The sequence below is a fragment of the Acipenser ruthenus genome, chromosome 19 (genome assembly GCF_902713425.1).
Source record: "Acipenser ruthenus chromosome 19, fAciRut3.2 maternal haplotype, whole genome shotgun sequence".
NCBI classification, from domain to species: Eukaryota; Metazoa; Chordata; class Actinopteri; order Acipenseriformes; family Acipenseridae; genus Acipenser; species Acipenser ruthenus.
In genome coordinates, this window is record NC_081207.1 from 19369802 (window position 1) to 19397253 (window position 27452).

The 27452-nt window shown below is 39.4% G+C and overlaps 1 protein-coding gene across 2 annotated transcripts in view; it reads left to right on the forward strand.

Annotated features, from left to right (window-relative positions):
• The first annotated feature begins 2816 nt into the window (after positions 1-2816).
• Positions 2817-27452, forward strand: part of LOC117424795 (Wilms tumor protein 1-interacting protein homolog) — a 58556-nt gene continuing 33920 nt past the window's right edge. For both annotated transcript variants that reach the window (XM_034041498.3, XM_058992568.1), the window contains exon 1: positions 2817-4828. In XM_034041498.3, coding sequence (XP_033897389.3) covers positions 3319-4828 — 1510 coding nt within the window. In that variant the 5' untranslated portion in view covers positions 2817-3318. The remainder of the gene's footprint in view (positions 4829-27452) is intronic.

Genomic DNA, 27452 nt, shown 5'->3' on the forward strand with positions numbered 1-27452 from the left:
CAACCTACATATTGAATTGATGATCATTAGCACCTGTTTGGTATAATTGTTTAATCATACACCTGACTATATGCCTACAAAATCCCTGACTTTGTGCAAGTGTACCTAGAAGAATTGATGCTGTTTTGAAGGCAAAGGGTGGTCACACCAAATATGGATTTGATTTAGATTTTTCTTCTGTTCACTCACTTTGCATTTAGTTAATTGATAAATATAATCTATTAACATGTCTTTTTTTAAAGCATTCTTACTTTACAGCATTTTTTCTCACCTGCCTAAAACTTTTGCACAGTACTGTATATATATATATATATATATATATATATATATATATATATATATATATATGTGTGTGTGTGTGTGTGTGTGTGTGTGTGTGTGTGTGAGAGTGTGTTTTAAACAATCTGATAGCTGATTCATGTTTTTTTTTAATACTTAAAATACATCACAAAACTTGTACTTAGACTGTGCTTGCTCTCGATCAGCAGTATGCATATGTATTATCATACTGAGTACCATATAGAAAAGGCTAAGTAAGCCACTTCAGCATGGCATGATATCGGCAAATGTATTTATCTTTTGAATGTGCATTTTACCATGAAGGCAAGAACAGAACAGCTGTAGAGGATGCAAATTACCATAGGGGGCGCCACCTACATAGCACATACTCCATCTGCTGGCAGTCACCAGCCTGACCCTTGAACAGTGCTACCTCTAGTATTGAATCCCAATGCCCTGTACGTGTATATACTTAATATATACATCGAGTATTAGCACTGGTTCCCAGTTGCTTGTGTTGGAGATCTGGTGGTTACTAACGTGTTTCTTATATATAAATTAGGGACAAGTACAATTTAAAGTATTGGTATAAAATCACTCCATGTGCTGTAGGTCAGTGTATATGCATAGTCCAAACTGAAGTAAAGCATACAAACAAACATTCTCAAACAGAAGAGAGGGGTAATATTTCTAGTGTTAACAAGGGGTATGAAATTTGAACCTTGAACTGAGAGTGGTATATTTTTACATCATACAAATTCAAAAAATGTTCTTTAGGTGTCCTGCATTTGATAGTAATAACAGACTGTATTTCCAGATCTTTACAAAACCTTTAAATGTTTACACGGGGATAAATTGCAGTTAGTATTGTGTCGAATACAATCAAAACATGTGACTTTGTTTTGCTATTGTTTATAAACCGGCTTAAAAATGACAATCCCATAAAGCTATCAGCTGTTTTACAGGCGCATTAATGACAATTAGCGTATAATGGTAATGGTATTTAATGGACAAAATAGCTGATAATTAGTTGGTTTTTTTTTAAAACTAAGCTATAATGAACACGTAGGTGAGCCAGGTGCAATTAAATGAAAATTATTAGTTGTCATGGAGACAAAACTGTCACCTAAACGTAGCAGGTGTTGTTTGGCAAAGCAATTGCACTGCACCTGAATAACAGCTGATAGATTCTCACATATCGCCGGTGTTGTTTCCCTGCCCTGTCTCGCGGATTCATCAAATCTAATGTAAAACATGTTAGACGACCTTCTGGTCTTTGCCAAACTACTGTATCTATTTTCAGCTGAGTTTAAATTAAGTGTTTATCAGTCCATTTAATGTAGGATTTCACGTGTATAGGTGGCTCTAATTTTATTAAAACGAGTGCACCACCGTTGAATTAGTAAATGTACAATGCAGAAGCCGAGTTAAATCAACCGGTAATATTAAGGGGTTAAACTGATCAGCCTATAACAACACGCCACCGAACACCGATCTCCTGCTTATCCCGGGAGTGCCTCTAAATTAAATGGTAGGTGCGACCCAAGAGCATTCCTTGGTGCTGTAAAATGTTTACAATAAAATGAGGTGTATCTTATCCAGGCGTGGTACAAATTGATTAAACTACACCCCAAATCACTACAGATTGTAACTGCATTTTCCTACACTAATGTGTGCAATTTACGTACTGAATTATTACTGCAGTTCATTCCAAATATATTGCTGTTTTCCAGTGTTTCACCGCAATAGTTGGGGGTTTTGATTATATTTCAAATATAGTTAGATTGCACTGTTATTTTTGCTCCTGCTTTGAAGCATGTTACATCATCATTACACGTATCCATAATATGCAAAGCAGGCATTGGTATATGTGTAAATGTTGACACAGTGTATAATATATTCAATATAATAATATAATATATTCAATATAGGATAGTTATTTGCTTAATATGAACTAACCTGCTGTCCATTAGTCTGTTAGCAATTGTTTTTAAGGTTTTTTTTCCACATTCGAATAACTTTGAAACTACAGCTGTGTAACAATTATATTGTACTGTAGTTTATAACCACTAACTGCCCACTCTAGAAACATTGAAACAAGGCAGCAGACTGCATCCCATTGTTACAGAAAAATCTTAAGTGTTCCTGATTATCCTGATTTTATTGGTGCTATTTAATTTGCATCCGCCAGATAACCGCTTTAAACACATTTTAGGTGACATGGGAACGCTGTATAATTTGCTGTTTTATTTTTAGAAAGAAGACCTGGCAGCAAAAATATACTCAGTACCTAAACGTTTTATTATTACATTGAGCTTTTTTGTGGTTAATAATTTTAAGTGTGCTTAAATACTACATGTGTGCTAAACTTTAATGAGCGCATATGCAAAACATGCGTGTTCAAATGCTATGTAAAAGAATTAAAGACATCAGAAGATGTTTAATGAAACGTGTAGAGTTTCTGTGCTGTGCTTTCGCTCCTTATCACCTCCCCCCGAGCTCGTTGCTATCATTGTTTCTCTTCAGCGTTAACTGCATTCCACAGAGACTCAGCACACCCCGTCTCCTTCCTCACATTCCTTCCTCAGAAAGAAGTCCCTTTCTTCTTTTTCTCAGCTCGTAAAAGATATTGAGGCACGGTTAGGGTAAGTGGCATGAGACGTTCCAGCTATCCGTCAATCGTTTTTTACAGTGTTTTTGGAAGCGATACGCCGTTGCAGGTTAGAAAGCTCAAAACCTACAAGAGAAAATTCCTCCGCACAGCGCGCCATTGACTGCATAGACCTTTCAACTTATTAAAGACTGCAATTGACGAACATTTTCGTTTCATCAAATCCTTTGCAAAAAGTGATTTGTGCCTCTAATCTGCAAAGGCTGGCTGCGCAACGAGTTTAGATGTGGGGGTGGCGAAGTTACCCCGTTGAAACAAGGACTACCACTGATAAAAAAGACGGCTCTCTACACAGATCTCTGTATTGTAAACTGGATTTGTGATCTTAAACTCGGTAGTTTTCTAACTTGTTCTCCGGGAACAAAACCATGGAGAAGTATGAGGCGGATATCGCATTGAAAGCGAGTAAGTTCATAGAGAACCTTTCTATGTACGAAGCTTGCAAAGACGGACTTTACAGCGGGAGAAGGGACGTGATGGTTAACCACGATTTGGATTTTTCGGGACAGATGATTACGAACCATAAAAGTAAAACAGTGAATGGCAACGCACAACAGCAGTACCACCAGCAGCAGTACACTGGCGAAAATTACCAGGCTGGGAATAAAGTTTACAACGCGGCCCCTTTGCGCCCAGTCAATGGCAACAAGGGTGCTGCTTCGGATATTTGCAACCCACAAAGAGAGACAGTTTATTGTGAAGATGGCCATTGCAGCAAATCTGAAGTTGCCTTGCCGTGCTACAGCGGGATTTCCGAGAGGAACCGGAGGTATTCTTTAGAGGCGCAGAGTCATAGGTACAGCACGGGGAGTGCATATGACGGAGCGGTCGTGAACAAGCAAGGATCCTTCTCTGCCTACCCTAGCTCGGGCACCAGGAGCAACAATGTGTGCGTCAGCACCAGTCAAGACGGCAGGTACAATGCCACCAGCCCCAGGTCTAGCCTGGCTTCTTCCATGTCTTCCCAGGAGCAAACCAAGCACACGAGCCCCAGATCGAGCATCAGTAGCCCCAGGTCGAGCTTGGTGGTACCCGGGCAGGACAAATACACCAGCCCCCGATCCAGCTTAGTGCAATACGACGGGAGCAGTGTGCTGAGCCCCCGGTCTAGTTATGCAAGCACTGCCAGTGATACCAGCAAGCACTCCAGTCCCCGGGCCAGCTTGAATAGCTACGATTGCGGGAGCAAGCCCAGCAGTAACCGCACTAGTGGCATCAGTATGGGTTATGACCAACGGCACATCAGCCCAAGATCAAGCACTGCAAGTCAGTACTCTTGCACCCCGAGTCCGAGGTCCAGTTACTCGGATTCGCGCTATGTGTCATCTGGGAACCCCGAGCAGGAGGGCACAATCGTGCATGGCGTCCCAGTGGTCAGCCCCCGTGCGAGCATCTGCAGCCAGGAAGGCAACAGCAGACCAGGGGTAGCCAGCAGCTGCAACCCGTGTGTGGTTAGCCCACGATCCAGCATTTCTAGCCACAGCTCTAGAAGCTCCCGGAGTTCGAGGGGCTCCATGAGCGCCTACCCAGACCTTCAGCTGCCCTCGCCGAGGTCGTCCATCCTGGGTCCGGGTTTGCAGGAGGAATCGGTGGTGAACGATTTCGGAGATAGCAGGATCTATCTCCAGTCGTCCCCAGCAAGGCACGAGCAGCAGCCGTCTCAGGTCGGATTAAACACAGACGCCGCCGCGGGTGTTCCGGCACCTTTTAACTACTGCTGCCCCGCGAAAGCCTCGGCCCCGGCGCAGAAGTTTAAGCTGCCTTACCAAGTTATCCCATCCCGGGAAAGTGGCCCAAGCCAGGCAGAAAGAAGACTAGAAGCCCTGACATTGGAACTGGAGAAGGAGTTGGAGATGCACATGAAAAAGGAATATTTTGGTAAGTAATTACAATAACTCTCCGTATGCTTACAGATGCATTTGTTGCGTTGCCCTGGTACACGACACTGCTTGAGTAATTTAGCAAACTGTTATAAAATATGATATAAATAAGGGAGTGTATTTGAGGGATGGTGAACGGTCATTGCTACAAGCGTTTTAGACTGAAATCAGTTTTCCTATTAGGAAAGGCCTATTTTTTCACGAGAGGATCACAGGTGTCTGACAATGTACCAGTTTACATTTAAGATTCCAAGGACTGCTAGAGTAGTGGACACGCACCATTTATCAGATGTACCATTTTAACGCGAGACAGCATTTTATACGTTTCTTTGTGATTTGAATTATACGCTGTGTGATCAAATCCTGCACATAGATATTCAACTGTGTTACTTAACCGGTACTCTCCTTGGTGCAGTAGTAGCTTTATTATTATTATTATTATTATTATTATTATTATTATTATTATTATTATTTTATTTATTATTTTTACTTATTTTACCGTTATTACAAAATATCACAATACAAAGTATCACATTACAGAATATCGCATTACATTTAAGCAGTTAAAGTAATCAGTTTAGCATTTACAGTTTGAAACAGGCAAATAGAAATACATACACTCCCGCAAAACTTAAGTCGAAAAATACTTACTTATTCTGTGCGATACGACTTTAATAATACATTGCTTTTGCATAAAATAACCCAATAGGGGGTTCTCAAATTGGGATCCACACAGGTTGCTCACGGGGCTCCAGGAATTGGAAACTTGTGTTTTGTAAAACAGCACTTCTTCTTTCTAATGCACAGAAGCATGATCTTTTGCTGAGAGACGGGCCTTAATTATTTTAAAAAATGGTTCTCCCAAACATAAGAGAATAATAGTGAAAGCTGCAAGCACACACAATGATTGCTGTGCTATGCAGGATTGCATAAGGTTTGTCTTGCATTATTTTTTGCACTTTGCAATATCCCAGGTTATACAGCCCTGCCAAGTCTTTCCTGCTGGTCTTTTCCCACATGACTTTCCCACAGCAGATTCCCACAGCAGTATTCTGAATGTCTTCATTCTGGAGGTTTAAAACTGCTGCCGGCTCCTCTCTGCACTCTGCTACCAAGACAGAGTGGTTAATGTCCCAGTGGGCAGTGGTTTTTACAGATAACTTGTTTCCACAATTTATAATATATATATATATATATATATATATATATATACACACACACACACACACACACACACACAGAGTGCCTTGCAAAAGTATTCAGACCCCTGACCAATTCTCTCATATTACTGAATTACAAATGGTACATTGAAATTTCGTTCTGTTTGATATTGTATTTTAAAACACTGAAACTCAAAATCAATTATTGTAAGGTAACATTGGTTTTATGTTGGGAAATATTTTTAAGAAAAATAAAAAACTGAAATATCTTGCTTGCATAAGTATTCAACCCCATGTGCTGTGGAAGCTCCCAGTTTACACCGATGAAAGAAATTGCCCTAACAAGGACACAATTACCTTACCATTGGCCTCCACCTGTGAACCATTAAAGTTGCTGTCACATTTTCTGGATAAAAACCCCACTGTTGAAGGATCATTGGTCAGGCTGTGAATCTGAAGGAAAATGAAGACCAAAGAGCATTCTACAGAAGTTAGAGAGAAAGTTATACAAATGCATAGATTAGGGAAAGGGTACAAAATAACATCCAAGTGTTTGGATATCCCAGTGAGCACAGTTGGATCAATAATCAGGAAGTGGAAGCTGCATCACACCACCCAGGCACTGCCAAGAAAAGGCCGTCGCTCAAAACTCGGCGCTCAAACAAGAAGGAGACTTGTGAGAGAAGCCACAAAGAGGCCAACAATCACTTTGAAGGAGCTACAGAGTTCAGTGGCTGGGAGTGGAGTAATGGTGCACCAGTCAACCATATCAAGAGCTCTGCATAACACTGCCCTGTATGGGAGGGTGGCAAGAAAGAAGCCGTTACTCAAAAAGTACCATCTGAAAGCACGTCTGGAGTTTGCCAGAAAGCATGAAAGTGACCCAGCTGCGATGTGGGAAAAGGTTTTATGGTCAGATGAGACCAAGATAGAGCTTTTCGGCCAAAACTCAAAGCACTATGTGTGGCGCAAACCTAACACTGCCCATGCCTCAAGACACTCCATCCCTACAGTGAAGTATGATGGTGGCAGCATCATGCTGTGGGGATGCTTCTCATCAGCAGAGATCTTGTTAAAACTGAAGGAAGAATAGATGGAGCAAAATACAGGGAAATACTGCAAGAGAACCTGCTTCAGTCCGCTTAAAAACTGAAGCTTGGGAGGAAATTCACCTTTCAGCAGGACAATGATCCCAAACATAAGGCCAAAGCAACATTGTAGTGGCTCAAGAACAAAAAGGTGAATGTCCTACAGTGGCCCAGTCAAAGTCCTGGTCTCAGTCCTATTGAGAATCTGTGGCACTATTTGAAAATTGCGGTCCACAAGCGTCGTCCAACCAACCTGAACAATCTGGAGCAAATCTGCCAAGAAGAATGGGCCAAAATCACTCCGACACTGTGTGCAAAGCTGGTTCATACTTACCCTAAAAGACTTAAAGCTGTTATTGCAGCGAAAGGTGGCTCTACCAAATATTAATGTGTGGGGGTTGAATACTTATGCAAGCAAGATATTTCAATTTTTTATTTTTCTTAAATATTTCCCAACATAAAAACAATGTCACCTTACAATAATTGATTTTGAGTTTCAGTGTTTTAAATTAAATTATTAAACAGAATGACATTTCAATGTACCATTTGTAATTCAGTAATATGAGATAATTGGTCAGGGGTCTGAATACTTTTGCAAGGCACTGATACATATATAATTTCTCAACATTTTCACTGGTCTTGCATTTTTAACTTCAAAAACTGCAGTATGGTACTTAGTTTTGAAACTTCAACCCCCATATTTTTTAAAATTCATCTTTAATAGGTACAGTAACATCTTGGTTGTATGGATACTTGTTTAATGTGATATTATAAAAATCAAATGTTTTTGATTACTGGTTAAAGAGTTATTAGATAACAGTACTTGGCTGCCATATTGAGGTCTGGGTTTCTGCATTATAGACAGCAAAATTTGAATTACTGTCTTTGTATTTGATACAGAGCTGTCGTCTTCAATGATTTTCTTACTTAAATGTCTTTGTTGTCCAATAAAAGTGAACCATGATACAGATCTTTTCCGCAGGTCCATTTTACTTCATGTTTTCAAACCATTCTATCAAAGATTCCATTTCTCTTACATTAACCCTTCGAGACCTTTTTAGTTCAATATTAATCACATGTAAAACATTGTAGAGCTGCAACAGGCTGATAAGACTTATGCATCAGAACTCAAGGTTCACATTGCAAGGTTCTGATGGTTTGGTTATTCATTCATAGTGTTTGCTTCTGTAGTTGTAGTCATACACTAACCATATAATTCACCAAGTGCACCGCGCTATGTGTATGTGTAACACAAACGTCAAATTGTGTTAGTATGGAACAGCTTATGGGATTTATGCAGCCTGTCATCCACATTATCCAGCTGTCCATAATGAAAAATCACACTCCAGTTCAAAACTGATTCACACCCCACTTAATATCACTTTGGGAAACAAAAGCCTACAATTCGAATGTTTACATGTAAGTGGCTTTACAGTGTTGAAAGATGGAGTGAATCAATCCATGGTATAACTGGAGGTTGGAAGTGACAAGACCCATGATAACAGAGTAGGGATCATTCTTGCAACATGATTATTACCTAGCTAGAACGATGAACACGCTGGTATCAGTTCAGACTGACATGTCTGTAGTGTAGTACAGGGCTGTAGCCTGAACCAATATTTCCTTATCTCTTGCTCGTGAGGTCCCCTGTGAAAGGGGCACAATACATACTCATACTTCCTACATTTGTGCATACATCTGGGGACCTGCTTATACAATTGTCATGAAATTTGGTATTAATATTATTTAGCAGAAGTTATTGAAAGTCAGATTCCGGGGATGTAAGAGGGCGTCTGTCCCTCTGAAAAGCCGTCCATATGTATGTTAGTTTTGCGTATATATTGAGAACCGATTATCCAATTGTCCTGAAACTTTTAATTAAAAGTATTTGGCATAAGTTATTGAGAATATTCGATTCTGGGAGTGACTGTCTGTCCGCTTATCCGTCCACCTGTATGCTACACTTCCATTGTTGCATATATCTGGAGGCTGTGTGGTCCAGTGGTTAAAGAAAAGGGCTTGTAACCAGGAGGTCCCCGGTTCAAATCCCACCTCAACCACTGACTCATTGTGTGACCCTGAGCAAGTCACTTAACCTCCTTGTGCTCCGTCTTTCGGGTGAGACGTAATTGTAAGTGACTCTGCAGCTGATGCATAGTTCATACACCCGAGTCTCTGTAAGTTGCCTTGGATAAAGGCGTCGGCTAAATAAACAAATAATAATAATCACTTCTCAAAATGTGATTCAATATTTAATTTCTGATTTGTACTCTATGCTATTCTGGGCTCTTGATATACATCACGATCCTCAACTTCACCATACTGATGGCTCGAATTCAGAATGTACCGCTGCGGAGGGGGTGGGTCATACTGATATGTTGTTGTTGTTGTTGTTGTTGTTAGTACACAGAATGATTTTGCTGAGATCATTTCAGGTCATTTGACAGTATATGAAATACCTCTGCAGCCCTGCTAACTGCGCATGGCCTGCCCCCCTGGTGGGTCTGTCAGCTCCCTCACGCCATCAGCCGCTGGGTTTGTGGAAATGTGTTTTCTGTTAGATGAGTCCAAGGGACCTGGGGAGTGGTTGAATATAAATCTCTCTGCTCGTGTGTTGAATGTGATCAGAGGCACATTTTAATGAACTTCTAAGCTGGGGAAAAAAATTGTTTGAGGGAAGTGCATGAGAGAATGTTAAGTACATATAGCCTACACCAGTGTAACAAATAGCTTCTCTTTGACAAGCAGATGGTGGAACAGCCCGATTTGTTCAAATGTGCTGATTTTCTGTTTGTGAGAGAGTAGCTTTTCCATTTTTTAAAGGTAAAATGTAAAAGAAACTAAGCTTTTTCTCTTTTTTTTTTTTGTTTGAACAATTTATTTTTTATTAATTTTCTATAGGTATAGGGCGCATCCTACACTCCGGGCTGAGTGCCTTTACCGGATGCGCCACCTGAAAGCCCAGCTTTTTCTCTTATTACTAAACCAAAAAAAAAATGTTTTTTAGTTCTGGGACAAATATTCTCAAACAAAAAATGTTTTTGTGGTAAAAATGACATGTTCGTATTCGTTCATCTAATATAATTCATAAATGACTATCAAAATAATACCATGCTAAGGATACCATAAATTACACACACATTCTATTGTACAAGAGTGTTCTCCCACTCATAGATATGATAGGTACCAGGTTTACTGTGATATGGTTTTGTTACATTTGTGTTCCAGCTAATTCAAAATGAAAGAATATTCTCAATCATTTAAACTTGGAAAGGCTATTAAAATATGAAAAATGCAGCCGCGTCGTCACAGCAGTATTTCTATTTATTCATGGAGGACATCTTCAGAAGTTCTATTTTTTTCAAATGTTTCAGACTATGGAGGTTCTGTATTTTTTCCTTTTTGATTTTCTTTTTTCTCTGATAAAACTGGTTTATTTCTACGGAAAACCCCTTTCATCATGTCCACTTTAATTTCTACTAACGTCAGAAAGGAAACAAATATAGAGGAAAGCATTTTTTTTTTTTTTTTTTTAATCTATGAGTCAGGTGTGCAGGTAAAAAGCAACTTGGCACAACAACCCATTTGTGTTTTGGGGTGGGGGTGTGTTGTCCTTGTTCTTGGTCATTGTTTTGATATGCAGTGAGACAGTGCCTAATTTTCTGATAACTGTGCCAGCTAAATGGAGCATTAACACAGACAGCACAGAAGCAGAGCAGCGTGCCTTTGTTCCAGCCATGGCTCTTCAGAGTGGGGAGACAGTGTACCAGGGCACAGGAGCCCTGTGGCTTCTCAGTCACCATCACAGGCTGGTACTGCTGCTGTCACAGCCACTGGCATTGGCACTCAACCCAATAACAACTAAACATGTTAAACTTGGGGTGGAAGATGAAGCCTAGGCTTTGAAATATATCCTCTTACTGCCTCAATACATATTATATATGTATTGTATATCTGCACAGTGATTCACTACTGCTTAATGTTTTGTTTTCCGTACTTCCATACTATTTCTGCCAACTTTATTTGGACCTGTAGCTAATAGGTCACAGTTTTGTCCTGAGGACAGCCTTAACAGGACGTGGCATAGACTCCACAAGGGGTTGGAAGGGTGTTAATCTATTCAGTCATTAATATTAAGCCTCTCTAACAGTCTCTGTCTATCATTAATTGTTTGCAGCCACAGCTGCCTTTCTTGGCGACCACTTTTCCATTGTTTTTCCATTGCTGATACACTCTGCCTTCCAACAGAGATGCTTTCCATTGAAAGTATCAAACTCGCTGTTTCAGGCAGCAAGAACTGACCAATTCACTATGAGAGGTGAAAGTAACAAAAAGTAATATAATGCAAACTCAACTGTTAACAAAAAAATTATCTATTAACAACAAAACAGCATACCCTAAATTGAAATTCAATTTACTCAAGGACTTGCTCCACCGTTTATTTAAATTAATTTTTATTTGACCCGTGCAAGCACAAAGTGTCAATCATTCCCCTCAGCCTCGCCCACTTGCATAGAGGAAATCGGGGCTGGCTGTTGCTGTCTGCTGACATGTTCAGCCAATCACGGATAACTAGTTGGAACCCAAAACTGACACTTAACAGACAAGTTCTGGATGGGATCTCCGAGCTTTATAGAAGGACCGGGCTGAAGTTAGTTACTTATTCCCGATTTCGAGGGCTGAAGTTAAATGATTTTGTACCTTTTAAATGTTTATTATAAATGAGTATATTTCACGTACTGTATTTGTTGCTTGGTTCAAAACAACATGTGACTTTTTAATCAAATATCTGTTATCAAACAAAGCATTTTTTTTCTTACAATTCATATAAGTGCTCTGATTTCCATACTAAATAGCACTTAATAATACTGTACATGCCACTATGCACCATATTCTATTCGCAAGACAATTGCTTAACCTTCAGCATCACCCAGCTTGAACTGGCAAAGCCCTCACAATGTGCGCTAATATGCAGGAAAAGAAAGGTGTGTGTGTATTTCACGGCATAGCCTGTGAATGCCTACTTGTGCCACACTGCAATCTACTTTATGTTTAAGAGAAATGCTCAAGCTTTAAAGTGATACCCTGATTGAGGTGGCACATCCAGACTATGTGATTTTCCCCTTAGAATGTGAGCTAATATTCAATACGTAACTGTGCGAATAAGTAACTAACTTCAGCCTCGAATCGGGAATAAGTAACTAACTTCAGCCCTGGAATCGGGAATAAATAACTAACTTCAGCCCAGTCCTTCTGTAAAGCTCGGAGCTCCCATCCAGAACTCGTCTGTTAAGTGTCAGTTTTGGGTTCCAACTGAAGTTATATTGGCTGAACGTGTCGGCAGACAGCAAGAGCAAGCCTTGATGGAAGTGGGCGAGGCTGAGGGGAAAGATTGACACTTCAAATAAAAAGTATTTAAATAAAAGGTGGAGCAAAAGCACACAGCTCAGATAAAGATCACGCGCACACTAGTGTAAATTGAATTTCAATTTAAGGTATGCTGTTTTGTTAATAGATTATTTTTTTTTGTTATTTTCACCTCTCATAATTCACAGCCTAGTGCACCCCTAGTGGTCACTTTTCTACTGGCCTCCACTAAAGAACTTCACCTTGCTCAGAGACTTGCTGGTGACATTATTAATAACCACAAATATCTAGCAGTGCAGAAACAGTAATACATGGGAAAACTAAGAAAACATAGCAAGGGATAATAAACAGATATGGGTAGGAAGTATTATTTTACCTTTAATTGTGAATTATACAGATATTTCACACGTAACCCTACCGATGATGTTGCTCAATAGTAAATCAGCAGCACATCCCCTTGCTCTGCTATTGCAGCTCCTGGTTTGAAAAACTAATGGGCAGAGAAATAGCAGTCAAGATAAAGGGAAAGTCTCATGAGACACATCCTACTCTGTAAAGCCTTCAGCTGGGACTGGTGTAAGTCTGCTGATCAGACAATCAAAGTACGGAGAAGTTTGCTGCTTTTTGAAAGGGCAAAAAAAACTTTGACAGCAAGTGATTTGTGACGCTTTAATTTATTCATCCCAAACGTTACGTGCTGGTATCCGACAGCTTGTGTCAAGGTCAGTGCAGGTGAGCGCTTTGTTGTAGTGTTTCAATTCATTGACATGCAGCACAAGTCTCGCCTTCCATGTCAGCAAGGTGTAAAGAAGATGCAGCCGAGCATTTTTTAATTTTATTTTCGCACTTCTGACTGCACCACCTTGGAGCCTGAAGCTGATGGTTCTTAAAGGCTAGGTAAGATGCCTGAAGTTGATGGTTCTTAAAGGCTAGGCAAGCTGGGGCCTGGTCAGAACTTGGATGAGGATCCCTAAGGCAAATGAGGTGGGTATGCTGTTGGAATGAATTTTTTTTTTTCACATGTATTCGGATACAAAGATCAGATGTTCGTATTCGCTAGAAATGACAAAATACCTTGCACTTATTTACCACCTCACCAGAAGTTGGACGACCAGTTTAAAAAATGGCAAATGAAAAAGAGCGCCATGTGATTATATATATATATATATATGTATGTGTGTGTATATATAATATATATATATATATATATATATATGTATAATGTGTGTATATATATATATATATATATATATATATATATATATATATATATATATATATATATATATACAGTCACCTCCAAAATTATTGGCACCCTTGATAAAGATGAGCAAAAAACTGTATAAAATAAATACTAGTACTGAGCTATATTGTAATTTTCCAACATGTGGAATATATTTGACTTTATTAATGATTCAATGGAATCAGCCAAAATTACACATTTCTCAAATTCTAAATTTATTTCCAAAAAAAATGAAGTGTCACAATTATTGGCACCCTTGTTTTCAGTACTTTGTGCACCCTCCCCTTGCAAGGATAATGGCACTGAGTCTTTTTTGAAATCCCGGTCTGTCTCAAAGCGTCCGGTTAATCTGGAGCCATATGGTAACCCTAAGCAATTGTATTAGAATAAAATAATATGGTTTTCCCATCTAGGATTACCATACGGCTCCAGATTAACCGGACGCTTTGAGACAGACCGGGATTTCAAAATTCCCCCTAAATTGAAAGTGATTCACGTATAAATGAGCTCCACCTTTGCTGAGATTAATCCTGCTGTGGTGGAATTGGTTGGGCGCAGCAAACAATTCACACTGATCAGCTGCTTCTGATCAGATCTTAATGAACGAATAGTTAATTTATCGATGGAGCAACGAGATGATGATGCGATTGTATTTGCAGAATAATATGGCCGATTGAATTTTAACAAACAGAAAAAAATAGCGACTGGCTGCAATTCATTCTTAGTTTAATACAATTATTTGACGCGCCTGTGGGTATTTAAGCACCATTCTTAATTGTAGCTAAGGATGGTTCATTTACATCTTCATTTATTTCAATTTAGGGGCAAGTTTGAAATCCCGTTCTGTCTCACAGCGTCCGGTTAATCTGGAGCCACATGGTAACCCTACATATACTTGTGCGTAAAATATAGCTAATTACATTTGTATTTTATACAGCTCATCTTTATCAAGGGTGCCAATAATTTTGGAGGTGATTGTATATATAATATATAAAAAAAACAAAAAAAAAACACAGGATCAACACAACAGCTCGAGCCTCTTTAAAAGTGTTAAGGGGCGTTCACACCGGACGCGGCGCGGCACAAGGAATGGTTTTCAATGAAGGCGGTTATGCGCAGTGGCAGAGGGACGCACAAGAGAGAAAATATTTTCAACTTTTGCCGCTCCGCTTCGTGACGTAACCTACCAACAGCCAATCAGGGAAAAGTAGGAGGTTCCTTTGCGAGGAAGAAATAAAAAAATAAAATGGAGGCAAAGCTGTTCGCTGAATTTCAGATTTCCCGTTGTATAATACAACAGTTAATAGTTGCTGAGATATTAATAAAAAAAAGATGTAGAATGGTGGTCTGTGGGTGTACAAATGGGATTACCGAGTGAATATTAAATATACATAATTACGTAAATGAGGTAATGTATATTTTTTGTGCTAAACTCCACATTGAAAATAATTATGCTCCTGCTACTGTAACGTAAGCATTTTTTTTTAATTGATTAACTGCAGACAAACTTTTAAAAGATAAAGCAAAACGTTTTATCCAAACCTGAGACCTATGGGTGTCAATGATGTATTGACACGGAATGACCCATAAGTTAAAATGTAAAAGATGGGATAGTAAACTTAAGAAGACCTGCTGTATTTATTTATTTATTTAAACAATGCTGGGCTGCCATGCCACTTCACCTGGAGCAGCTTGAGGGGGGGAGGTCTTTCGGGTGATTGTGGTGATACATAACGTAAGCATTTTTTTTTGGATAAACTGCAGACTGACTTTTAAAAGATAAAGCGAAACGTTTTATTTGGTGTACATTTATTATATTTTAACAAAATTAATACAAAAGGAGGGGGGATTGTGGTGGTGTGGGGGTTACAATTAAGTTTTATTAAAAAATATTTGTTTCACTCCTCAGTTTTGTCTTTTGTCAGTGTCTTCAGTTCTGTCAAAAGAGCTTTATTTTCCCGCTGGCATTTACCGTTTGTTCGGCTCACAAGCAGGCGTCATGCGCGCCCCGTCCGGTGTGAATGTACCTTTAGACAGCAAAAAGTAAACAAACCAGATTGTGTGTGCGCACGCATAGTGATCTCTATGGAAAGACACCTGGGTCAAAAAAGCATTGTGCTGCTTTAGAGCAAGTCAGAATCTTGTGGGACAGAAAAAAGGTAAGCACGTCATTCTGACATGCCTCGCTTAAACAATGCCTAACTTACTGGAAATGCTGTGTAGTGGTTTTTTATATAGATTGTATGTATTGTGACTTTATGTTATGTGGAATGTAATAAACAAGAACCAAAACGGTGAGTTTTTCCCACTTTGTTTTACAACACCATTTCCACGTTTTGTTTTATTTTGAAGTGTTTAAAGTGTTTATTTTGTTTACTTGTTCGTCTACAAAAAGGTACAAGTAAACCTCATGTTATTACTTTATGAAAACGTGTCTATGGCCACTGCTTACTGTGAAGAAACGGCAAAATAAAATGTGGTGTCAACTTTATGTACTATTTATTTAGGGAATAAGCAAAACAACATTTAACTTGAACTGCTATTTGGCATCCTTTTGTAGTTAATTCACTGGGGTAAAGTAGGGTTACCATTTGACTCCATGTACACTAAGACAGTTTGGGACAGTTCAGGCTTTTCAGCTCACACCCCAATGCATTCTGGTAAGTAGTCCTGTTGCGAAGCATACCTGAGACAGGTAAAACATATCCGAATGCATTGTGATGTGATTTGAAAAGCCTGAACTGTTCCAATCTGTCCTAGTGTACATGGAGTCATATGGTAACCCTAGGTAAAGCAAGGCCTACACAACGTATTGTTTACTCCTGGGATATTTTTCTACTTCAGAGTGTTACATATTGTAACGTCTTGCTGTAAAAAAGGCACACACACACACAGGCCACGCCCCCCTGCCCCTTCTGCTATGCTGACTATGCCCGCGTTCTGAGCAATATAATGGCTTTTATTACTTTGAGAAAGAACAAATATTTAAATTGAGTGAATATCCAAACATGAAAATTAATACATTTGAAAAGACTGCAAGGACGATCTGCAGTCTTCGATAGAAGCATGTACAGTACAGTCAAAATGCAGCAAAGTTAATGTTGTGGTTTTAACATACAACAAGTTTAATGAGCAGAAAACTACTGAAGCTGTCTGGTTAAAAGATGCCTGTTTTTTATCATAACTTCTTTGCTGCTGTTTTAATCAGCTTTTTACTAAAGTTTTTTTTTTTTTTTTTTTTCAGTAGCGATATTTTTAGGGCTCTCATTCAAAAAATCAGGACCCATGTTCGCTGATCCTGCCTTGATGGTCACCAAATGTTTATCATACACTCCTAGCCTCCTATAGACATTTATGATTGCATTATAATTCGATAATCTATACATTTTCAATACTAATATTTTAGAGTTTCACGTACTGTGTGGTTATCGCTCAGTTATGAGGTATTGTCTCTATTATCTCCATGGTCATCAGTATGGCGCTAGGTTTCAAATAGTATGTGGTGTGCTGTGCTGAAGGAGGTATTGTCCTTCAGATATTAAACTAATGTCTCACACCAAGGACATCAAATAAACTGCCTTGATAAACTAAATTCTACCATGACCCTTAGTCTCTAATTCTCAAATAGAAGTCTGCTGTTCCCAGGCCCCACTGTTCTGGATGCCTAAAGGATTTGATTGGATTGAAGACAGTGTGGGCATTTCATTTTGTTAATGCTTTGAAGTCTTTTCAAGTACAATATATTTTCCATGCACATGCTGTAGTAAAAGAAAAAAAAAAAGCTTTGATTTATGTGGAAAAGAACTGAAAATTGCTTTGTTCAACCCCAGATAATTTTCTTTAAGGAACATTGTGTTTACCCCTGTTTAAGCAGGATAGCTTGACCGCTTTGCCCAAGATGCTGCGAGTTTTGTCTTTTTTCAGGGCAAGAAATAAAAGTAGATAATATATTAAAATTAGGTCCAGGTTAAAACAAAGCCTGGACTAAAGAGGTGCAGTCAGCAGCCGCTTTCCTAATGGAATATTGGACTGGTAATAATGGACAGTAATTGATGAATTTAGCACTTTAGTATTCAAAACCAAAACAAGACAAATGTGCAGACCCTTCACAAACTCAATACATGCACGTGCATTATTGTACAGTGCGTAGTCATATCATATATGGATTGAGACTGCTTCTTTGTTAAAGAACAAGAGTACATCATAGTGTTTCAATTGTTTTTGCCATTTCTTACTACAAAGGAAAAACAAAGGGAGGAGCTGTAGTTCTGCAACATGCAAGGAAAGCATGTGAGGATCCAAGTAGGGTACCAGGGATCAATGTATGTTTTAATTGAGTTTCTCAAAATAAAAGCCATGGCGACCAATAGTGGATTAATCAAGTCATTATTGAATCCCTACTGGACTATTTTTTTAGGGCCACCTGGAACTGGCTTGGAAAAAAAAGAAACATCAGACTAACCCTTATAAAAGTCGAGCACAGTAAAGCATAGCAAAGTGTAATAAAGCATAGGTAAGCACTGTGAAGCCAAGAGAGTTGTAGTAAAGTATATTTAAATAAAATAAATATGCAAACTATGGTAAAAGCATAGGTAATCTGCGATATCTGCTTACTCTTCCATGGGTAGCTGTACAGTAGTTTTATAGGAAAGGAAAGGATGCTGTTCTCACACTTGTTGTGCATTGGGAACATTGTGTGTTTTGCAAATACGTTGCTACTAAACAGCTGGTGTGGATGGAGCTGCAGCCCTGCTAAGTGGCCCCCTCCTGTGCCTTTTCATTAACCAGCTAGTGGGATAGCGAGCCTTTTGAGAGTCTTGGCAGGGTCGAGTAGCTCAGTGGCCAGACAGTTATGACCTGGGGTAAAAACCCTTTTAAAACAAACAAAAAAAATTGTTGGTTTTTAATACTGTGTACTATTATTGTCCATCAAGTGTCACGACAGATGGATAAATGGAGAATATATGTGGAATTTGACCCCATTCAGTCTTTTTGCTCTATATCTTGATATCACTGCATTCAGGCTGTGTTTGTTAGATTAATCATTTAACCCTTTTTAAGTTGTCTACTGTTTAAGCTATCATACATATTTGCAACAAAAAGGTAGACTGATGTAGTATATAGTCATCAATTATAGTGAACCTTTGTATACATTTTACATTGATTTTCATGTGCAGTATTCAAATAGCATCAAGACATTTAGTGAGCAATAATGTACTGTACCAATAACACGAAGTGTAATTTGGTTAACTCTCTGTTAGACCGTGTTCTATTGTACTGTATAAGAGGCTGTCACTAATTAATTCACTTGTTTTCAATGCATTGTATTGCTTTCGTAATAGCCTGTTTATCAATATTTCACAATTTTATCATGTGCAAGCCAGGATAGCTGTACTATACTATATAGTTTCCACAGCGAAACAGACAGTTTTGTTTGTATCAACACTTCTTTTAATGCTTAATATTGCTAGGTATTGATGAACGTCTGATAAACTCAACTCTGCTTATTGTCTTCATTTGTGCTTTTTGAAGTTAAAAAGGTGGGACTGTATCTGAGACAGTTCATTACAAAGATGATGCCATGCAGTAAAACCACAACAACCGTCCAAGCCCATCTGCTTTGATCAGGAAATAAACTCAGGTGACGCTGAAGCATAACTCTTAAGTGGCCTGGGGAAGCTCACTGAGCCCCTTCCCAGTCTTTTCGCTGTATTTTAAAGCCTAGGTTAAACATTGTGTTGCTTTCCTAATAGCTTGGAAGCAGACCATTCATTTTCAGAGCCCACTTCTGATAGCTCCCTGTTTTGAATTGGCCAGGAACACGCCAGTAAACAGATTAATTAGGCTAACTGTTGATTCATGTGGAAATTGCTTTCCTGACTAAGCTTGTGCGGTTTTGAAAATATTTCTGCTACCGTCTGGCTCCATAATAAAACAGAACTCTTGTGCTGCTGTATAATCAGGATACCACGGTTCCCAGTCCTCCAATAGTTTTATTGTTTTTATACAGTACAACAACATCTAAATAAGTTCATATATTGTTTTACAGTACAGTGTTTATATAAGCAACTCTGTGAAGATTTGTAAATCTGTGATTACACCTACTAGTGCTAATATCTCTAGAACTTTATTTTATTCGGTATAAGTGTGCCCCGAGTGGCTCACTTGGTAAAAGCATGATGCACGGTGTGCAGGGTGAGTCAGGCAGTCAGGGGAGTGCAGGTTTGTGTCCTGTCTGGGCCAAGTTGCTGCTTTTTGCTAGGGATTCTTGGAGGGAGTGTTGCATTGGCTCTGGAACTTCCACGGGGCAGGGAGGCAAAACCAGCAGGGACTGTTTCTCCTGGTGAGCTCTGATGGACACCTGCAGGACTGGTATTTGTTCTCCAGAGCCCAGTAGCTCCCTGATATCTGCACGCAAGTTCCTGGGTGTAAGAGAGAAAATTGGCTTGGTCATGGGAGCGGAGGACGCCCACTGACCCTTCAGTTTTCCTGAGTTGTGGGGAATTGTTGCAGTAAGGGAACATAATTGGACATTCCAGGGGGTAAATAATCGGGCACCCTAAATTTAAAGAATATATATATATATATATATATATATATATATATACATACAGACGTGCTCATATTTGTTGGTACCCGTACAGCTCATTGAAATAATGCTTCATTCCTCCTGAAAAGTGATGAAATTAAAAGCTATTTTATCATATATACTTGCATGCCTTTGGTATGTCATAGAATAAAGCAAAGAAGCTGTGAAAAGAGATGAATTATTGCTTATTCTACAAAGATATTCTAAAATGGCCTGGACACATTTGTTGGTACCCCTTAGAAAAGATAATAAATAATTGGATTATAGTGATATTTCAAACTAATTAGTTTCTTTAATTAGTATCACTCATGTCTCCAATCTTGTAATCAGTCATTCAGCCTATTTAAATGGAGAAAAGTAGTCACTGTGCTGTTTGGTATCATTGTGTGCACCACACTAAACATGGACCAGAGAAAGCAAAGGAGAGAGTTGTCTGAGGAGATCAGAAAGAAAATAATAGACAAGCATGGTAAAGGTAAAGGCTACAAGACCATCTCCAAGCAGCTTGATGTTCCTGTGACAACAGTTGCAAATATTATTAAGAAGTTTAAGGTCCATGGAACTGTAGCCAACCTCCCTGGGCGTGGCCGCAAGAGGAAAATCGACCCCAGATTGAACAGAAGGATAGTGCGAATGGTAGAAAAAGAACCAAGGATAACTGCCAAAGAGATACAAGCTGAACTCCAAGGTGAAGGTACGTTATTTTCTGATCGTACCATCTGTCGCTTTTTGAGCGAAAGTGGGCTCCATGGAAGAAGACCCAGGAGGACTCCACTTTTGAAAGAAAAACATAAAAAAGCCAGACTGGAATTGCTAAAATGCATATTGACAAGCCACAATCCTTCTGGGAAAATGTCCTTTGGACAGATGAGTCAAAACTGGAGCTTTTTGGCAAGTCACATCAGCTCTATGTTCACAGATGAAAAAATGAAGCTTTCAAAGAAAAGAACACCATACCTACAGTGAAACATGGAGGAGGCTCGGTTATGTTTTGGGGCTGCTTTGCTGCGCCTGGCACAGGGTGCCTTGAATCTGTGCAGGGCACAATGAAATCTCAAAACTATCAAGGCATTCTGGAGCGAAACATACTGCCCAGTGTCAGAAAGCTCTGTCTCAGTCGTAGGTCATGGGTCCTCCAACAGGATAATGACCCAAAACACACAGCTAAAAGCACCCAAGAATGGATAAGAACACAACATTGGACTATTCTGAAGTGGCCTTCTATGAGTCCTGATCTGAATCCTATCGAACATCTATGGAAAGAGCTGAAACTTGCAGTCTGGAGAAGGCACCCATCAAACCTGAGACAGCTGGAGCAGTTTGCTCAGGAAGAGTGGGCCAAACTACCTGTTAACGGGTGCAGAAGTCTCATTGAGAGCTACAGAAAACGTTTGATTGCAGTGATTGCCTCTAAAGGTTGTGCAACAAAATATTAGGTTAGCGGTCCCATCATTTTTGTCCATGCCATTTTCATTTGTTTTATTATTTACAATATTATGTTGAATAAAAAATTAAAAGCAAAGTCTGATTTCTATTAAATATGGAATAAACAATGGTGGATGCCAATTACTTTTGTCAGTTTCAAGTTATTTCAGAGAAAATTGTGCATTCTTTGTTTTTTGTGGAGGGGTACCAACAAATTTGAGCACGTCTGTGTAATTATATATATATATATATATAATATATATATATATATATATAAAATGGCACTCTTCACTTTGACCTAAGATGGCTGCCATATTGGGGTCATGTGGTTTACGGATGATAAAGACCTAACGCGTCGGGTAACTGACTTTGTGTTCTTTGATTCCTTTGGTCAAGTTCGACCATGGGTATTGCACAAGAAAAAGTAACCCTTTCCATGCCAGTTGTGTGTGGGGTTGTTTTTTTTTTTTTTTTTTTACGGCAACACAACATCAAATGCTCAAACCTTTTGAGGTAGAGTCCTGCATTGGGTGGGGTACCCGAGAGTGACTCGCAAAATTGGGTCAGGTTTGGGTTGGAATGTGAACTTTTTCGTGGTTTGCGGTTCGGATGCGGGTCAAATAAATGTAATTTTTGGGTCTGAATCCCCAAAAAAGGTTTTCTGCCTTTTCAGTGTACTCGTCTGTAACACTTTCCCAAATAACGTATTGGAAGGTAAATGTACTGGTATTTCCTGCACTAAAGCAGGAGGTGATTAGGGAGGAGTCGGCTGACTAAGCAGTGTTCTCACTTGTTTGATACGTCGCAAGATCCTTTTATCACGTCTGCTTGGTGATATTAAAAATGTTTGTGAACGATAACGATAGTGGATAATAGTTCAAGAGGTAAATCAGAAGTGTGAAATTCTTTTGGAATTCTAGTGAATGAAAATAATTAACATGTGACTGGATTCGTTGCTTGTAAAACCTGTCATTTATGTTTTCTGTACGACAGCCACAAAACTGGTACATCTCTGTGAAAGCACAGGTGTGGCTCCCTTTCAACTGATGGCACGAAATGAATAGACAGGTATTTATAGTAAAGCAAGTAGAGATAGTTAATGTTAAAATATATCCATACCACTAGAGAAAGATACCACGCTGTATAGCCTATTGTATAAACTCAATCTGTGGAGAATGGGAGACACTGTGTGAGTGTGATGTGAAGTTGATGCAGCAATAGCTACAGGACAAACACTTGCGGGTTCGGGTCGGGTTGCAGGTTCGGGTCGTGTCCTGTAGTAGCATGTCCGGATCGGAAGCGGGTTGTAAGAATTGGACCCGTACAGGACTCTGTTTTGAGGTATGACTTTTAAATATGCTAAATGTTCTGGTGACCATAAAATTGACCACCGATTTAATATAGCTGCCATATTGTGACTTTTGAAGTTTTACAGTAGCTGCATACTTGAGGCTTAAGACAACAATAAGTTGTTGTCTTAATGTTTCCTACAGAGCTGTATTGTGATTCCATTAGCGGTGATTTTATTGATTTTAATAGATTTGAAAATGCTATGTCAATGATGTAGAAACAGTATACGTAGTCATGCATAAGAGAATCTAGGATACAAACATTTTAACACTGAGAACTGCTGCTTCTGTGGGTAATTGTAGCCTGCATTACAGATAGCTTAGTAATATCAGTGAGTCAGATGTATCGCTCCCTAGAGGCTTACAGTACTATTTTAATTACAGAAGAGAGAAGAAAAAAAGAGCCTGCTAATTATCCAAGGGATTAAAAGAAATATTGAGGGTGTGGTCCTCTGGAACAAATCCTGGGGACAGAGTCTGCATCTGTTTAATTCCCTGACAAAGTTTTAACCTTACTGTCTGTTATACTTCCTTTTTGAACAAAGAGGCAAAAAAATCCAATCAAAAGAGTGCACAGTATGCATTTTGGGCACCTTTAAATTTTAATAATAGTATGTGGGAGGGTGGGGAATTCACTGGACACAACACAGTAGGTTAAATGTTTAAACACCCCGCAGGGGTGTACTTTATTAGTTTCGCCACAAGGTGGCACTGGGCTGCTGGCTCACTCCAATACCAACAATGGTAAAGGAGTTTACTGGGTGCACACACACATACACACAAGTGCATTAAAATATCACAAACAAAAGGCGAAAGCAGAAAAGAAAAATAAAACGCAATAACAAAACTACAAATAAAAGGTGCTGCTATTGCAGCATCCCCCACCGTTGCTAATCGTACGGCTCGGGTCTTCAGCCTATGCTCTGCGATACAGTACTTGTGCCAGGGTTGCCCAAGGTTTCCACGCAAACTACTCACGTCCCCCTTGGGGCCGTAGATGATAATAATTCAAATAATAAAGTCTGTTCAGGCTGTCTTCCTCAGCTTGGCTTGCCTGTCTGTTCCCTTATCTCTAGACGCTGGCGGTTTGTTGTTGGAGTTATTCACCAGAGCTCCCGCTGTCCTTCTTCCTATATGGGCAGGGCTGAGGAATAGCGGAGCATTATTTTTATAGGTAGAGCACCCCTCAAGGCCCGCCTCCCGACCACTCAGAGAGAGAGAGCCCTTACCCAATCTCTCCATGTGACTGCCATGATTGACAGGCAGACCCTTCAGGGCTCCCGAGCTCCTCCTGCAGGATCATGCATGCATCAGACAGCCAGCACAGATCTTGCCCTGTTACATAGTAATAATACAGTTTTTCATTGAAATTGTATAATGTGTTATTCAGCTATTTCCCCTTAGAACCAGCAACTAAAAAAAAGCCAATATTCCCTCTTATTACTAAATCTTTAAGGCAATGGCCCAGCCTGGGTTGGGTCCACCTGGCTTCATCTGTCACCTGTCCAGTAGGGGTCACTGTTGGGTGGTGAGGCGAACCACTCTGAGTCGATATTTTTACCTCCCTAATCTCCCTAAATACAAGAATAATGATCAAATGACAAATACATTTGCAATTAAACTGTAATCGATCAATGACAGTATACGGTATAATTACTGTTACGCGGGTGTGCCAAGATTGAACTACAGTTACAATTACATTGTAATTGCAGTTAATTAGGAATTGCATAACAACATTTAAAATCTGAACTACTGTCACCCTTTATTCTGTTTCTGAAACTAGCCTGCATCAATCGACCTGGAAGTAATGTAACAACTTTTAATCTGATTTTAAAATAATTTAAGAAATCAATACAGGTTATAATGTTGCTTGAACTTGTGAAATAAATGTTGGTGGTAAATGAGGGGTCTGCAGTGGCTCACTAATAGCATTTTCACACTTGCACACCGAGCCCAGCCCAACCGAGCCCTCACAGTACAGCTAGTTTCGCACTTGTCATTTTGTCGAGCCAAGCCAGAACCGTGAAACTCTGGCCTCGCAAGATATCTGGTACTTGCTCGGTGCTGGGGAGGCTGGGGCGGGGTTAACTTGTACTGTCTGAAACAATAAAGTCTACCGAAAGATTTCACAGGAATTGAGAAATACGGGACTAAACCACAGCGCAAAACAGTGTTGTGAAAAAATAAAAACAAAACAGGATTACAAAAAAACTAAAGATAACAACAACAAAGCGGGTCAGATCGCAAAAAAAAGTAAATATTATTTAATGGACGCAGTTCTTGGTCACAGACCTGCCACGACCGATAGTCATTTGAAAGAAAATACTGTATATTAAAATTGCATGTATAAAAACAAGTTGTAAAGAAAACTATCTTTCAAATATGTTACGTTTTAGATTTTGTTTTTAATGGGCCTACTTTTTAAATTTATTTTTCTGAAGTGTTTACTGACATTGTTCAAAAAATATGAAATTAAATTATTCAGTTTGTATTTGCATTCAGAAACATGTGAAAAACAAATACAAACAGTTTTTTTTTTTTTATGTTTTCACAACACTCTTTCGCTCTGCGCAGTGTTTAATTTGTGCCGGAGCACAGCCCCGGAACCTCATGCAGCGTAAATTCCCGGTAGCTCTAGTTAAGAGAGACAGTCCACTGCTACGTTTGTAGCCTACTTTTAAATTACTTTACGATTTCAGCTCGAGTGCCTTTAAGTAAGATGACACTGGCTGACTCTATTGTCGTTTTTTATATACAAATAAGGTTACTTGATTTGAAAAACCTCATGAAATATATGTTCGTGTTGGGGTGCGTATTTATTTTTTTTGTAATCAATGGCGTCCTTCTGGACGTCCTCTGAATGCCTTTTTAATTTATTTTTTTTTTAAACCATTTAAATGCAAAACTATAACAAAACATGTATAAAGGCTTTTTTAAAATGTATTTGTCCTGCCGTTGCCTTTATTTTTTCTGCATGTACTACTACTTTGTATATGATGTAGAATACGTGAATGTAAACATCTAACACTGTACATACAGTACTCTTTCAAATAAACGTGTTCTGATTTTGAATGTACGGTTCTTAGGTACACTCCTCTGTGCGCCTGTCCACTGAATTTGACTTCACGTTCCACAGTGCAGCATCTACTTTGAACAGTAGTGCGAACATACCCGACCCGCGCTGGGTGGGCTCGGCTTGGTTCCGGCTCAGCTCGGCTCCGGTGTGGAAGTGTGAAAAGGCTATAAGTTAAAGCACTGCTGTGTCGCGCTCCAGGTAAATCTTGAGAACGCGGTTCGAATCCCCTTGGCACCGAGTTGCTGATCCTGCTTGGGGAGAACGTTAGTACAGGGAGAACTGCATTAGCTTTTGCACCCCACAAGACCAGGGGGAGACAACAGGCTGGTCCCTCACCTCCAGTGTTTAGTAGTTGGCACATTTGTTGCTTAGGTTTCAGCAAGTGAAAAGGTCTTCCCTTCAGTCCTCCTGATCGGTAAGTGGATTGAGGCAGCAGAAAACCAAGGGCAAAAATGTATCAAAATTAGATATAAAAATTAGATTGCCTTGACCATCACTCCTTCAATAACGTGTTTGCAATGAGCAACCTAGAAACGTCAGCCTGTCATAATGACTCATTGAATTTTAGAATTCTGCAGGCCATTAGCTCACACTATACAAAGGTGACTACAGGCCTTCCTAATCAATACAAAAAGTAAATTGCTGCCTGTTCCTCCAAAGATGTGCTTCTAATCTGAGCTCCATTTTTATTGGCTTCTGTGTGATCGCGCTATCGGCTGACCTTATTCTAATCACAGAAGGAACGTTGATGAAACCTCAGTCAACAGATTGCATTATTATACCTGTTATCAGGACATGGAAAGAAAGGCTGGCTTTGATTTGAGTTGCGAATATATGATTATACGTGTGCCAGGTCACACACCCTGGTGACTTGGGGGAATACGACCTTGGACTGGAACGAGTGTTTGCTTTAACCAAAACGAGCGCTGTCCTATCATTGGACTGGACAGAGCATGTGGACATTCAGACGGCTGTGCCAGTCTAGGGCAGTGGACCCTGCCCTTCAACCCCACATCCAAATTAGAACAGCTTCCTGAAGTGTCTTCCCTTTCAGGCAAGGTATTTCAATAACATGTTTATACCTGTTGCTAATTTCACACAAGTTATGATATAAAAGTTAATGATCAGATCTTTTTTCCTTTCTTTTGTCGTTGTGACCACCAAAATACTTTCTATTTCTATGCCTCTTGCATATCATTTGAACTTTAGAAAACCTTGATGCCACATATTTAAAGAAATAAAAATGTTGACTTGGATGATGATATTTTAATAAAGGATTAAATAAAAAATAAAAAAGTCTGAAGAATGCAGTTCTCTACAGTACA